At 32.7% G+C, this 14,251-nt stretch overlaps 2 protein-coding genes across 2 annotated transcripts; both read left to right on the top strand.

The window, feature by feature from the left end:
* Positions 1 to 3,252: 3,252 nt before the first annotated feature.
* Positions 3,253 to 4,456, top strand: LOC112521619. The gene is made up of 3 exons (XM_025130586.1): positions 3,253 to 3,391; positions 3,484 to 3,674; positions 3,760 to 4,456. The coding sequence occupies exons 1-3, from the start codon at positions 3,296 to 3,298 to the stop codon at positions 4,070 to 4,072; spliced, it is 600 nt and encodes a 199-aa protein (XP_024986354.1). The 5' UTR covers positions 3,253 to 3,295; the 3' UTR covers positions 4,073 to 4,456.
* A 4,913-nt stretch (positions 4,457 to 9,369) lies between these two features.
* On the top strand, positions 9,370 to 10,397 carry LOC112522190. The gene is made up of 3 exons (XM_025131283.1): positions 9,370 to 9,507; positions 9,606 to 9,796; positions 9,887 to 10,397. The coding sequence occupies exons 1-3, from the start codon at positions 9,412 to 9,414 to the stop codon at positions 10,191 to 10,193; spliced, it is 594 nt and encodes a 197-aa protein (XP_024987051.1). The 5' UTR covers positions 9,370 to 9,411; the 3' UTR covers positions 10,194 to 10,397.
* The last annotated feature ends 3,854 nt before the right edge of the window (positions 10,398 to 14,251 follow it).

Genomic DNA, 14,251 nt, shown 5'->3' with positions numbered 1-14,251 from the left:
TCAAACAATAATAAAATATTTTATGTAGAAGCAAAAATAGATAACAATAGTCAACAAAAACAATTAGAACAACATAACCAAATAACAATAGTCAATAGAATATAGAAATTGATAAAAATATATAGCAATAACAAGCACATGATCTTAACGTTGAATAGTTGAAGCACGAAAACAGTCAAACATATAAAGATAGTAATAGCCAATATTATTAGACTTTTTTGGAGATAAAAAAAATTAGAGAGTCAATAATAAACAATAACATATAATGAATGACAATTAATTTTTTTTTCTTCTCCAATGTAATTAATTGATATATTTTTGGGCACTTATTATCTACTAATTCTTTTTGCCCCTTATTGTATACTACAATTTTTTGGGTTTTTTTAAAATTTATTATATTATTTTAGACTACTATTGTATTTAAAAGAAAATTTTTGGGCCCCTGATATTTGTGGGCCCTGGGCGTGCGCCCGTGTCGCCCTCCCCCAGGGACGGCCCTGTCAATACTTTATATTATGAAACAATCAAAACTTCTATGAAATCACATATTCATCAAATTAAATAAATGGTTGAGATTGAGTTGTATTGGTTGTACAAATGTAAAGGGTTGTATAATAACTCATATATATATATATATATATATATATATTTTTTTTTTTTTTTCTGGTTGAGAGTTTACTTCGAAATTGTGGTGTTGGTGCGAGACTTTGAAACGGTTCGTCAACACGATGCGTGATCAATTGTCAACGGCGAGCAAATACAAAGGTCAAGACTTAGAGTGTTTTCATATTGGACAAAATTTCCTATATGAAGACACCAATTTTACACTAAATTTGATTTAATTACCAGTAATACAATAAATTTCGTATAACATTCTTTCCTTACATTAATGGAGAAAATAAAATAAAAAATATATGCTTAAAATCTTAGTTTTTGATATAAAATCTAATATTACATGTATCTGTCAAAGGAAAAAATCTCTTAATCTCTAAAATATCTATATTATATTATAAAATATTTGATAAAAAATTTTAAAAACTATTTTTATGTATGAAATATTGTTTATTGATGCATAATACTTAAAATTCAAGATTACAAGTAAATTGTGCATAAGTACAACTTATTAAAATTTCATGTTTGAATTCGTGTAACTAACTGCAAATAAATATAATCTAGATGATAAACATCTCATTTTGAATATATAAAATATCTAAAATATAATTAGAATAATTATTAAGTTCTAACAAAATACTTAATTATTATTAAACCAAAAATAAAAAAATGAATAAAAGAAATACAAAAAAGTAAGAAATTTTAAATAGTTAATTTGATACTAATATGAATTTTTATAATATCTTCATATTTATATTTATTTAAAAATAAAAACATTACCGTTTTTTCAAATCCACATAAAATCGACTGGGACAAAAAAAAAAAAAAAAAAAACATTAAAATTAAGATGTATCTTGCTACATTATACGAATACCCTTCTAACATATATATATTTTAACATAGTTACTAAAAATGTTCTAAAGTCACCTTTTAAAACTCGAGTTTAAACTTTGACGCTTATTAATTTGTCACATTGCATGTTTAGGAGGTTTATATACGCATTTTGTTATTTTTCAATAAACTATCTTGAGATATTAGAAAATGCATATGGTAACAACATTTTATCGTGGAATGCTAATTAAGGCTCCAATTAATTAACTTCTTATTATATTAGTTATGAAGTATCGTGGGGGCAAATCATATTAATTAATTTCCTATTAATAAAATATAATTAGTGTCACCAAAGTCGTTCCACAAGGAAATATTCTCAAGACCTCGTCGTCACTCCTCATCATTTTTTTATGATTCGAAAACACCAAGAAATTCAGTTGTTTCATTTTAAATTCTTAAATGATTACTTCTACAATAATAAAAAGAAAAATATAGTCAATATAGATGTTAACAACGAGAATAAACTTCAAACAGATAAATCTTCATAAAAAATAAATATAAAATTTTGATTTACGAGATTTAAGATAGAAACTTTTTACGATTAATTAAATATTTAAATTATCTTGTAAAAATACAGAAGCATCATATATAATACAAGTCCATGTCATTTATACCATGTTACGGGTGCACGTCTCATTTCACGCGGAGAAATATGTTGTATGAAATAGTCTAAAACTACAAAGATAGACGGTCCAAAAAACCAAAACTACAAAATAAAACGAGTAAATTATGATTTTTGTCCCTATTGATTGTTAATAATTTTGATTTTGGTCATTGGTTTAGAAATTGCAATTTATTGTTAGAGTAAGTTACACTTATGGTCCTGTGGTTGCCATCAATTAACAACTTTCGTCCATCTTTTGAACTTATTATAGCTTTGGTCATTCTGGTCATCATTTTGTTTCACTTTTGGTCATTAATCATAAGAGCAAAAATAACAATAAATTATAAATAATAGGAACGAGAACCGTAATTTCTAACCAAAAAACAAAAGTTGCAAATTTTGATAAATTGTAATTTACTCAAATTTTAAAAGGGTTCAAAACTAGAACACGCCTCATCAAAAGCTTTGTGGGTGCGTGTCGTTCCACATCAGAAAAACCCACTGTGGGCGAATACTCGGCATGAAACGACCCAAAACTAAACCAGCATCATCAATGCAATATTGGTTCCCACTTAATTACATATTATTATAATTTGTTAAAATCATTGTTTTTTATTTTTATTTCTATAACCAACACATCTATTTTTTATTGTAACAGACTAATTATTTTCAATGTTTTTTTTTGGATGCGATTAGTTTATCATTATTTTTCGAGAATTTGTAATATATCTGGTCGTTATTTAGTGTTTGTTTTCTCATTGTATTCCCCGTCCTTCTTGTTTTTGGCTTGGTTGTTTACTCGTTTTGATGGTTGGTTTTTTATGTTATATAAAACTTTTCCTTTTTTTTTGTTGTACCCTGTTCTTTTATTTTCGTAATAAATTACTTGTCATTATTAAAAAAAATTATGCATATTATATTTATTTACAATGAAAAATAAAAAAAATACAGTTAATTCAAATATATATTCAGAATTATTATATAAATGAAAATTAACAAAACTTTGACCAAGTCTTGGGGTTGACATAAGAAAGTAAACTTTGTTTTTTTAACATCCAATTGCATCTTTTATTCAAAATCTCCAGCTAACTTCATGGTTATCACCAATCTATATATACTTGCACTTCCAGTCACAAGCTTTTATCATCTACAGCCTTCTTCATATCTACTTTCATACAAAATTCATAAATGGAGAGCAAAGACGTAGGGTTCTTCGCGGTTGTGGCCGTACTCGGAATAATATCAGCCGCTACAGGTTTTGCAGGGGAGGCCACTAAGATTAAGGTAACAATCTAATCAAATCAGTAAGTTTTAAGTATGATATTATATTTGGATTTTTTTAACAGTATATGTGTTGTGGATATGTATGCATACAGGCTTCTGAAGTTTATATCTTGGCCAATTCATGCATTTATCCAAGTAGTCCAGCTCTCGCCCTTGGAATTGTAGCAGCTGTGTTCACGATTATTAATCGAATTTACATAAGTGTTACTTTTGGCGGATGTAGTTGTTGTCGAAATGACCCTAATTCCACCCCAATTTCAAAACTTCTTGCTGTATTATCATGGTATACATTCAACTTCTTTTCTATGTATATAATGATTATCTTTATGCATATATATAAAACCAATTCATCGTTGAACACTCTGCAGGGTTGCTACAGTTATAGCTGTGTCTCTATTGCTGACAGCTGCAGGACTGAATAATAGAGAAGGTGGACAGATTGATTCATATGGTTATATAACATGTTACGTTGTGAAACCTGGAATCTTTGCTGCAGGAGCTGTGTTAGCTCTTTTAAGTGCAGTTTTTGCAATTGCTGCTTATATAACCTTAACTCCAGCGCCACAACCCACAACCACAAATCCAGCAGTTGCATTCCCAGTGGGTACTAATGTTGATCTAGAGAAAAATCCAGTACAATACCCTCCCCAACAGTATCCTGCACAACAATATCAAAATTAAAATTTGAGTTGTAAATCCATCAATTGATCATAGTCTGTGGAGTCGTTCAACCGGGACCAATCATCATCAAAACAAGATAGACTGTTTTACGCCTGTTTCAAACCTACACTTTTGTTTGCTTCATATAGCGATCATGTAGATTGTACGTACGGATAAATCTTTGAAAAGGGGGTTGGTTTGATGAACTTTCTAATTATTAGGGATGTGTTTTGGATTTCCATGTTTCTACGTTGTATTATATCAATTTGTATATTTGACTTCTTGTTGATGGTTTGAATTGTAACTTATTGTTTCGTTTATGAATCTTTAGTTTGCGGTTTGTTTGATGTAAAAGATTATTCAAAATTTGTTTAGCTGAAACCATAAATAAAGTAAATGTGTTCCCAGTTCGTTAATCGCAAGATTACTATAATCTCGAATTTAAACTCTAATATAGAGTTGTCAAAACGTTATACATAAATATAATATATGTTTGTTTGCAGTTGACCTTATGTTGGTAAGTTTATATTTGGAGCTTTTTTAGCTTGCAATTAACCTTTATGCACCAAAAGAATATTCATCAATATTGATTCCATATCACATATGTATTGTTTGGTTTGTAGAATTCAAAGAATTCTAAGGAAATCGGAATGATCAATTTCTTTTGATCAAATTTTAATTCTTTTGTCTGGTTCACGTGTTAAATGGATAGATACATTTGAATTCTACAAATTAATGAATTTATCATTCATTGAAATAAGTGAAACAGAATTAAATTCCATCCTTTTGCATCTAAACCAACATTGCTTATCCCCTCGCCCATCCCTGCCCCCGTCATGACCATACTACTATTGTCATTGTCACGCACCCACCATAACCCCTAACCCTCCACCACCACACCACTATTGTCGCCATCACAACCGCCACATACACCCAACCCCCAAGCCACCATAGACGGACCTAGAGGGGTGGTTAGGTGACACGTGCCATCGTATTGTTCCTCTATGGTAAGATAAAAAAAATTAGGTTCGTGAAAGGTGCAACGCTTTATTCTAGAAGGTGCAACCGTTTTATATGGTGCCATCTTATCCAAATATTCTTGGGTCCGTCCCTGTAAGCCTCCACTAACCACCATGTCATTACTGTCGTCGTTACAACCACCCACCTGAGCCACAAATCTTGACCAATCAAAGCCGCAATTTTTAACCAGGAAAAACGGTAATTATTGACCATTCTTGACCGTATGAAGAGTTAAGATCAATCTTTTACTTCTCAATTGAACCTCTCCCTAGGGGTGTGGATTGGGAAAATTTCCCAAGATTGCATAATTAAACTATTGTTTTGTTAATTTGGCTTATACTGTTTGATGGAAACGAAAAAATAAACATCTTTTTTTTGTCCTAATTACATTAAATAACCTTTTTAATTAAAAATCTTATTTAATATGAGCTATAGGATCAATAGAAATGGATGGTCAAGATTAATTTTATCCTTTGATTCATAATGTAGCAGTTGATTTTTACACTACGAGAACAGTAATTAAATAAAATAATAAGAAAAAAGTTGAATCATCACATATGATTTTATATTAAAGCCACGTATAAGATCACATGTAATTACATGATTTTGGCCGCAATCTGAAGTCATAGATCACATCATCCAAACATATTTTTTTGGTTGATAATGTAAAATCAATATAATTTTATATATAATTTAATATTTTTATATTATCTTATTTAGTTAATGTTATGATTTAAACCTTCTTATATATCATATATGGGTGTCATGGAATCCATCCAAGTTCTCATTTGAACATGGTACATAAAAATATTCAAATGCCACACAAGTCAACTATTAAATCAATCAAGTATAAATTACGATATCAAGAGTAAATTACAATTTTCGGTTAATATTTTCTATTTTCAGTCATGATTTTTATTTTTATTTTTATAATTGATAATTTATTATTATTTTTATCCATAAATTAATTCCTACCTTTAAAGTATAAGAGATCAAAACATTAAAAAAAAATGTAAACCACAAGAACCGAAACAACAGTAATTTGTAGATTATAAGAATAAAAATAACAATCAATTACAAACTATAGGAACGAAAACAACAATTTTCAAACCATAAGAACGAAAATCACAACTTTTAATAAAACCGCAGGGACGAAAAACATTAATTAATTAAGAAGAGTCATTAACAACAACTTCGGCATCCATCCTAACAATAAGGTTAAGAATTTAAGAAACAATCATTTGCAAACTTAATAAATCATACTAATTATAAATACATTGTTCATATGTTATTTCATATATCAACAACATGTATGAACAAATTTAGTGTTTAGAGAGTGCTGTTTCATATGTAAAACGTTCATAACAATTTTGTTTGGGAAAAAAAAAGTGGTGAACATTTTACATATGAAGCAACATTGTATTAACACTGCATTTTTGCACATGTTATTTCATAGGGCTGTATATGGGTTAGGTTGGCTGGGTTGAAGACATTAAAACAACCTAAGAGGTTGTTTGTTTACCTCTTAATAGTTCCATTAGGAGACAACATTTGAATCGTTAAGAGGTGAATCTTATTTGGCAAAAAAAGTCTGCCTCTTATTTGAATCTTATTTGTTTACCGGGTAAGATTCTTGGCCCTTGCCATGTTCATCGGGTGAGGAAAACTACCCGGTAAATACTTACCGGGTAAGCGTTTAGTTAACGGCCCCTAAATCATATGGTTTTCTTCACAAATCCGGATCGATTTAAGACTAGAGGGTCACAATCACGTGGCTAAACCCATTTAAAAGTAGATAATGATTCATAAATGCGTGATATTGATTTTGCATATAAGCCGAAAATGTTTCCGCATCTACTCTCTTTCTCATCCAACTATCTTCTTGTTAAAATTTTGTATCAACCATATGCTGCAATAGTGGGGTTCTTGCTCCTGTATTACTCTCACCTTTTGTTTCTCAACTGAAGTTGATACCTTATCTGCAAACCATTTCTCAGGTTAAAAAAGTCAGGTCATCGACATCAATATAATACTTACGATACATCTCTTAGAAGCATGTTGTCATATTTTGTAACTAAGTATCAATACAATTACATACGTTTTTCAAAATTGTCTCCCCCATCATAATTTATAATTTAAACTAAAATTTATCAAAGAGTAAACTACGATTTTCGTCCTTGTTGCTTGTTCTTTATAACCATTTTCTTCCCTACTCATTCCTAATCAGCATCGGGCATCACGTTCCCACTCCCCCTATTTTCTAGAAAGAAAACGAACAAAACCCAAAATGATTTTTGTTCCAATATATAAAATATTAATTGAATCTGGGTGTTTCTATTTCACATGAACAACAACATGAATCATCAGAGGATGGTTTGGGATGGGGTGGTTTTGGAAATGTTGGGAAACCAAAGTACTAAAAAGTGAATTTGGAAGACATTGGATTTTTATGGAGTTATCCGTGGAAAAACACATTGTGGCAACATAAATCTCTTCAAAAGGAAAGCATATACAAGTAGAATTTTTGAAAAACTTTATTTCATTGTGCAAAACCAAAAACAAAATCAAATAGGAAGGTTGGACATAGATAGCCAGAAACAAATAGATAGCCAAAAACAAAAACAAAATCGAGATGGATCTGAAGATCGAGATTAAAGTGTGTGGTTTGGGATCGGAGCGGTGGTGGAGTGGGGGAAAGAAGACATGTTGAGAGCGAAGAGGGGAGATAAGGGGATCGATGGGAAGAAACCAGTGGGACAGGGCTAGGGCTGGTGGTGGTGGTTTTCATCGGAGATGGAGCGGAGAAGGGAGGAGAAGGGAGACGCGATGTCCAGTTCCTGGGTGAAACTTTTTGGGTTGAGGATACATACGTATAATATATGTGTGTGTGTGTGTGTAGGCGCACGCGTACACGCATATGGTTCAATAAAAAAATTAATTAAAATTAAAAAGACTAAAATGCCCTTTAAATCTAACAAGAATTATTCACAAGGATAAAAAAAAATAAAACAAAATGGCAACCATAAAAACCAAAAAAACAAATTTTAAGGACTGAGAACGAAAATAGTTACAAATAACAAACCACAGGAAATAAAATCTTAGTTTACTCTGTATCAAATGAATTTTACAGATTAAAGAGTCCGACCCACACCTATAAATACGATACCTCTTTCAAAGGCTTTGCATAACCCTTGTGGATGGTATACAAAGAAGTTAGTAATTGCTAGAGGAGACAATTACATTACATAATCATATTTTAAATGAAATCATATTTTAAATGAAATCATATTTTGAATGAACTGTAACGCTAAAAAAATATGACCTATTTATTTTAATAATAAAACATAAATACGAACAAAATGAAATAGTAAAGTCTTGAACTATTATAAAGCTGATTTACAAAATAATGTATCAACAAGACAAATATAATTACATTGTTGTAAATATGAAATAGACGTAATTATTGAACAATATGACAATTCAGTTAGAACAAGATAATCCGTAGGCCAGATTAAATTTAAAGTATAACCATGCATACAATAGAGACTTGTTAACGAAATATGAAATAAGAACAAAGAAAATATGCCGTTAAACTAAAAAAAAGGATATGATTATACACATTATTAGAAAACAAAGTATCAGCAACAAAAAAAATATTTCGTTGATCAGCAAGGGAACTGGTTTTTGGCCATCCCCTCACTGATTAGCGAGGAAACTGATTTTTGGCTAATTCCCTAGCTGATCCCTCGCTGATCAGCGAGAGATCATTCCCAATTCCCTCGCTGATCCGTCGCTGAAATATTCCCTTGCTGATCCGTCGCTGATAGCATTACCTACGAGCTTTTGACCGACGGACGATCAACAACGGTAGACCCCTTTTAACGACGAATCAGCGAGAGAATTTTCCCTTGCTGATACTCTTATTTTTGTGGTGACGAGAATGTAATCAGTTTTGTGATTATCATATTTTATACAACAAACTCAATGCGAAAGAATGAATGATTCAAAAATTATTGTTGTTAGGAATCTCGAATAATCTAACACACATACACACATATACATATATATATATATATATATATCGATGGTGTTGATTAAGTGTTATAAAATGAATATTCTACCGATAACAACTACTTGTTCCAGTTATACTGTTGAACAAGTCTTGGGTTGACATAAGAAAGTAAACTTTGATATTTAAAATTCATTTGCATATTTTAATATAAATCTCCAGCTAACTTTATGGTATCACCATTCTATATATACTTGCACTTCCACTCACAAGCTTTCTTCATCTGCAGCCTTCTTCATATACACTCCATACTTTCATACACAACTCATAAATGGAGAGCAAAGCTGTAGGGTTCTGCGCAGTTGTGGCCGTGCTAGGAATAATATCCGCAGCAGCCGGTTTTGCAGGGGAGGCCACTAGGGTTAAGGTACGTAACAATCAACTACGTCATTTAATTGATATCAGAGATATATTTAGATTTTTATTTACAATATGCACGTTGTTAATATGTATGTATGCATACAGGCTTCTGAAATTTACATCCTGACTGATTCGTGCGTTTATCCAAGTAGTCCAGCTCTCGCCCTTGGAATCATAGCAGCGGTGTTCACGATCATTAATCGAATTTACATCAGTGTTACTTTTGGCGGATGTAGTTGTTGTCGAAACGACCCTAATTCCACCCCAATTTCAAAACTCCTTGCTGTATTATCATGGTACATTTAACTTCTTCTTTTCTATTTATACCATGATTATATTTATACATGTAAGTACATATAGTTAATTCATTTTTGAACATCCTGCAGGGTAGCTACAGTTATAGCTGTGTGTCTACTGCTTGCAGCTGCAGGACTAAACAACAAAGAAGGTGGACAAGTTGATTCATATGGTTATTTTACATGTTATGTTGTGAAGCCTGGAATCTTTGCAACAGGAGCTGTTTTAGCTCTTTTAAGTGCAGTTTTTGGAATTGGTGCTTATATAACCTTAACTCCAGCCACACAAACCACCACCACAAATCCTGCAATTGCATTCCCAGCCGGTACTAATGTTGATCCGGAGAAAAACCCAGTACAGTACCCTCCTCAACATTACCCTCCACAAAAATATTAAAATGAAATCCGGAGTTGTAAATCCATTCATTGGTCGTTTGTTTCATAGAGTCGGAGCCAGATTGATATCAAAATAAGAAAAATCATTGTATGCATCGTTTGTTACTTTGTTGAGGGTTCCAACTTCCAAGTAGTGTATTTTGTCAGATTCTTTAATTTCCTTTGTGGTTTCTTTGCATGCATTGGGGTAATTGATTATTTGAAATTTGTTTAGCTGAATCCATAAAGCTTGTATCAATTTCATATCTTCTATCCTTCCTTCTTTCATAAATTACGTTGAATTTTATTGCATTGCTACCTAAAAGTAGAATCATAAAAAATAGAGACAAACATATACAGACGTCTACAAATTGAAATGGTAGTTTTGAAATCGTAAATATAGATATAAGTTGGATCGTTTAATATGGTTGATAATTTTTTTCAAAAAAATGGGAGTTTTCTTATTTAATAACAAGAAATCTACTATATTGTAATGCAAAATAATATTCATGTGTATATAATAATCAAAAGTCACCAGAGATGAATGATGGATGATACATCAATGTTTTCTAAATAAAGTAGTTTTAGATTTTAGTAGTAGATAAAAAAACTTAGAGAAACAATAAACACTACTGTAAAGTGAACATTCAATTAATTTTTTTTTACATAGTTATTTCTCTCCAATGTAATTAAATTAATACATGTTTGGGCCCTTGTTATAATGAAAAATTCTTTTTGCATCATATTAGATGCTAAAGAAAGTGTGTCTCTTTTATTTATAATATATACGAAAAAACATGGGTCCCTATTTCTTGTAGACCGTAGATGTATGCCCGACCCGCCCTCCCACGAAAGGTCTTGACCCTATTTTACTTGTACAAAAATAATACCCAGACTCATTACAAACTAATCAACCAATTAATAACCCCTTATTTGTTTTTTCATTTTCAGCTCTTAATTACCACTTATGTTTGATTCATTCAGACATTTTGTAATTCAGACTGTTTGTTTTATTTATTTATTATTTTCAGAGTCTCTTATCTCTTAATAAGGTCTAAATAAATAAGGGGTAAACTAATATCTTAATTCCTTTTATTTTCTCTTTTCTTTGATTCTCTTTGGCTATTGCTTCTGTAAAATGCATGCCTTCACTTTCTCCTCCCCTCTCTCTCTCTCTCTCTTTATATATATATATATATATATATATATAATTTATGTACGTATAGATTAGCTTAGAAGATTAATATGAAACAAGAACTTCTATCGATGATCTATCATCTATCAAAAGTATCTATCTTTTCGTAAACAAACTCACCCCCGACATTTCCGATAGCATCGGAAGTCTAAAAGGTATCCAAAAGGTTCTTATTGTATTCTATCTGTTAAGCAATTGTTGACATGAATTTCAACAATGAAAACTTTATGAAATCAAGAGAATTTTGCAAAATGTTTGCACCTGATTTTACAAAAACAAACTATTGATTAAGATTTCAGACGTTTGTCAGTTTATAAAAACAGTCTTATTGATTCAAATTTCAGACTTCAGCACCACCTCTTATTAATCAGAAGTGAAATAAGATTTCAGACGTCAGCACCTCTTAAAATTTCAATAAATTCAATTAAAGAAAGTAAAATACATACTTCTTGTTCCAAATATTTTGGCCGAGTCAATGGTTGATGTACATATTTGTTTTCTACTTCATTTTTTAATTTAATATCCACTTTACGTACGTTAATCCAAGTCTCCAACTGACTTTATGGCGTCATAAAGCCATCTATATATACGTACACTTTTGGTCGCAACCTTTCTTCATCCATAGGCTTCTTCATATACACTCCATACTTTCAAGAGACAACTCCGTTTTCAGAGATAGTGCAGAGCAAAATGGCCAGCTTTTGCACAGTTGTGGCGGTGCTCGGAATGATATCAGCGGCCATCGGTTTTGCGGGGGAGGCCACTAGGGTTCAGGTAAGGTAACAATCAAACGATGGACGACTATTTTGTTTAACCAAAATTAGAGATACGTTTTGATTTTATAACGATATACGTTTTGTGGGCATGTAGGAATCTGATGTATATATCGTAGAAACTATGTGTTATTATCCAAGTAGTCCAGCTTTCGCCTTTGGAATCGTAGCGGCCGTGTTCACAATCGCTACACGAATTTATATAAGTGTTTGTTGGTCCTCTCTCTCTGTGATTTGATGATAATCCTTTTTCACTTATACATTGTATTTATGTTTCTGTATTTTCAGTTCCAGCGATCTTCACTGAGTATGTTCAGTGATCGCTGAAGAACTTGCATTGTAAATCTATCAGAGACAACAATACTTCAAAAGGACAACACTCACACCAAAGAACCTTCAGCAACCGTCGAAGACTGAAACTGAAGATTAGAGACTGACGAGTACGTGATCTGAAGCGGTATTCAGTGATTACAAGTCTGTCTACATATGTGTGAAGACTGCTCAAACTTCAACGAATGATGATGAGACATTCAGGTCATTCCAGCATTCAGCGATCAAAGGAAGTTTGCTTAGCACGATTGTTGTTGTCTTGTCCTTATGCATACAAAAGACAAAACCCATTCCCCTACGAAAGTTAGTACGATACGGAGCCGATTAGTAGACTCTTTGTCCACCAACTTTAGGTAAGGATGTCTGCTCATGAATAGTGCTTTTGTACTATATATTGTGGCAAAGGGCAAGTCTTCCACTTAAGGCTTGACACGCTCTCTAACCCTACCTTATTGCATTAAATGAACATTTAAGCACAGAGTATAAATAGAAGTGTTTCTTCTCCATGCAGAGAGCACGCAACTCTCTCTCTAACCCTAATTCTTACTTCAAGCATTTCTAGCTTATGTAAAGGATCTTCCTTATAGCAAATTCTTTTCTTGTATTTGCTAAAGCTTTGTGTGTAACCAAAGATTGTTTAGATAGGTTTTTTATTATCTTATCTTTCCGCAAACAATCTTGTAAAATCTGTATTGATCTTCTCTATCAATATATATTTTAAATTTGAAAATACTGTGTTTGTATTCATCCCCCCCTTCTACAAACTGTTTCTCTTCTTGTAGACCCTTACGGGACCAACAAATGGTATCAGAGCAGTGTTTTTTTCTTTCCTTGTGTTTAGCTATTTTCTGTATTAGTTTATCTCTTCTTAGATAACTTTACTGCTTACAAATGGCTTTACAAATTACAAACACACACAAAAGATAATGGCTATCTTGCCAAACCTCCCCGGTTTGTCCGTGACAACTTTAATCTCTGAAAGAACCGGATGTCCCTCTTTCTGGAAGGTGTGAATCCTGAAATTCCACATTACATAGAAAATGGACCATATATTCCATTTGCTATTGCTCCGGCTGTTCCAGCAACAGCTACGACTGCCGCGATTCCTGAACGGCAGATTCTGTAACATCCAAGTTCTAATATGCCCAATTATTTGCTTAGTATATTTAATTATTGGGTTAAAGAGAACTTATGATTTAGTGGGAGTTTGGGTCTGAAGTTTTAGAATTATATTTCTTGAGAATATATTAGAGGATTTGGAAATTATCACGTCAAATAGATACGTAAAACGGATTTTTTTGGGAGATCTTTTCTGGAATATTTTTGTTGGATGTTATAGATTATCTCTTTATGAACGTGTAGGCGAAAATCTCATAGAAAACGGAGGTCCGAGCGAAAAGTTATGAATAATTTAAGTGTTGATGGTCAAAATGGGTACCTAGCCGGGCCAACCCGGCCCAACTCGAGTTTTAGCATTATAAATTGGAGTTTTGGCCCATTTTTCTTGTCATTCAAGTCCAGAACTCACATACACACTAGAGGTGCAATTTTCACACACATAATTCTTACTCGGCGTGCAGGGAACGGGCGCCCGGCGTGCGGGGAACGGTCGCCTGGCGTGCGGGGAACGGGCGCCCGGCGTGCGGGGAAGAGGGCCCGGCGTGGACCTGGCATGCTGGGAAAGGGCGCCCGGCGTGCGGGGAACGGGGCACTGCGTGGCCCCGGTGTGCGGTGAAAGGGCCCCCGGCGTGCGGGGAACGTGGCCGGCGTGCTGGGAACGGG

This window comes from Cynara cardunculus (genome assembly GCF_001531365.2).
Source record: "Cynara cardunculus var. scolymus isolate 2C chromosome LG 11, CcrdV1, whole genome shotgun sequence".
NCBI lineage: Eukaryota > Viridiplantae > Streptophyta > Magnoliopsida > Asterales > Asteraceae > Cynara > Cynara cardunculus.
Note: the sequence above shows the minus strand (reverse complement) of the source record. Positions and strands in the feature narration are given on the sequence as shown.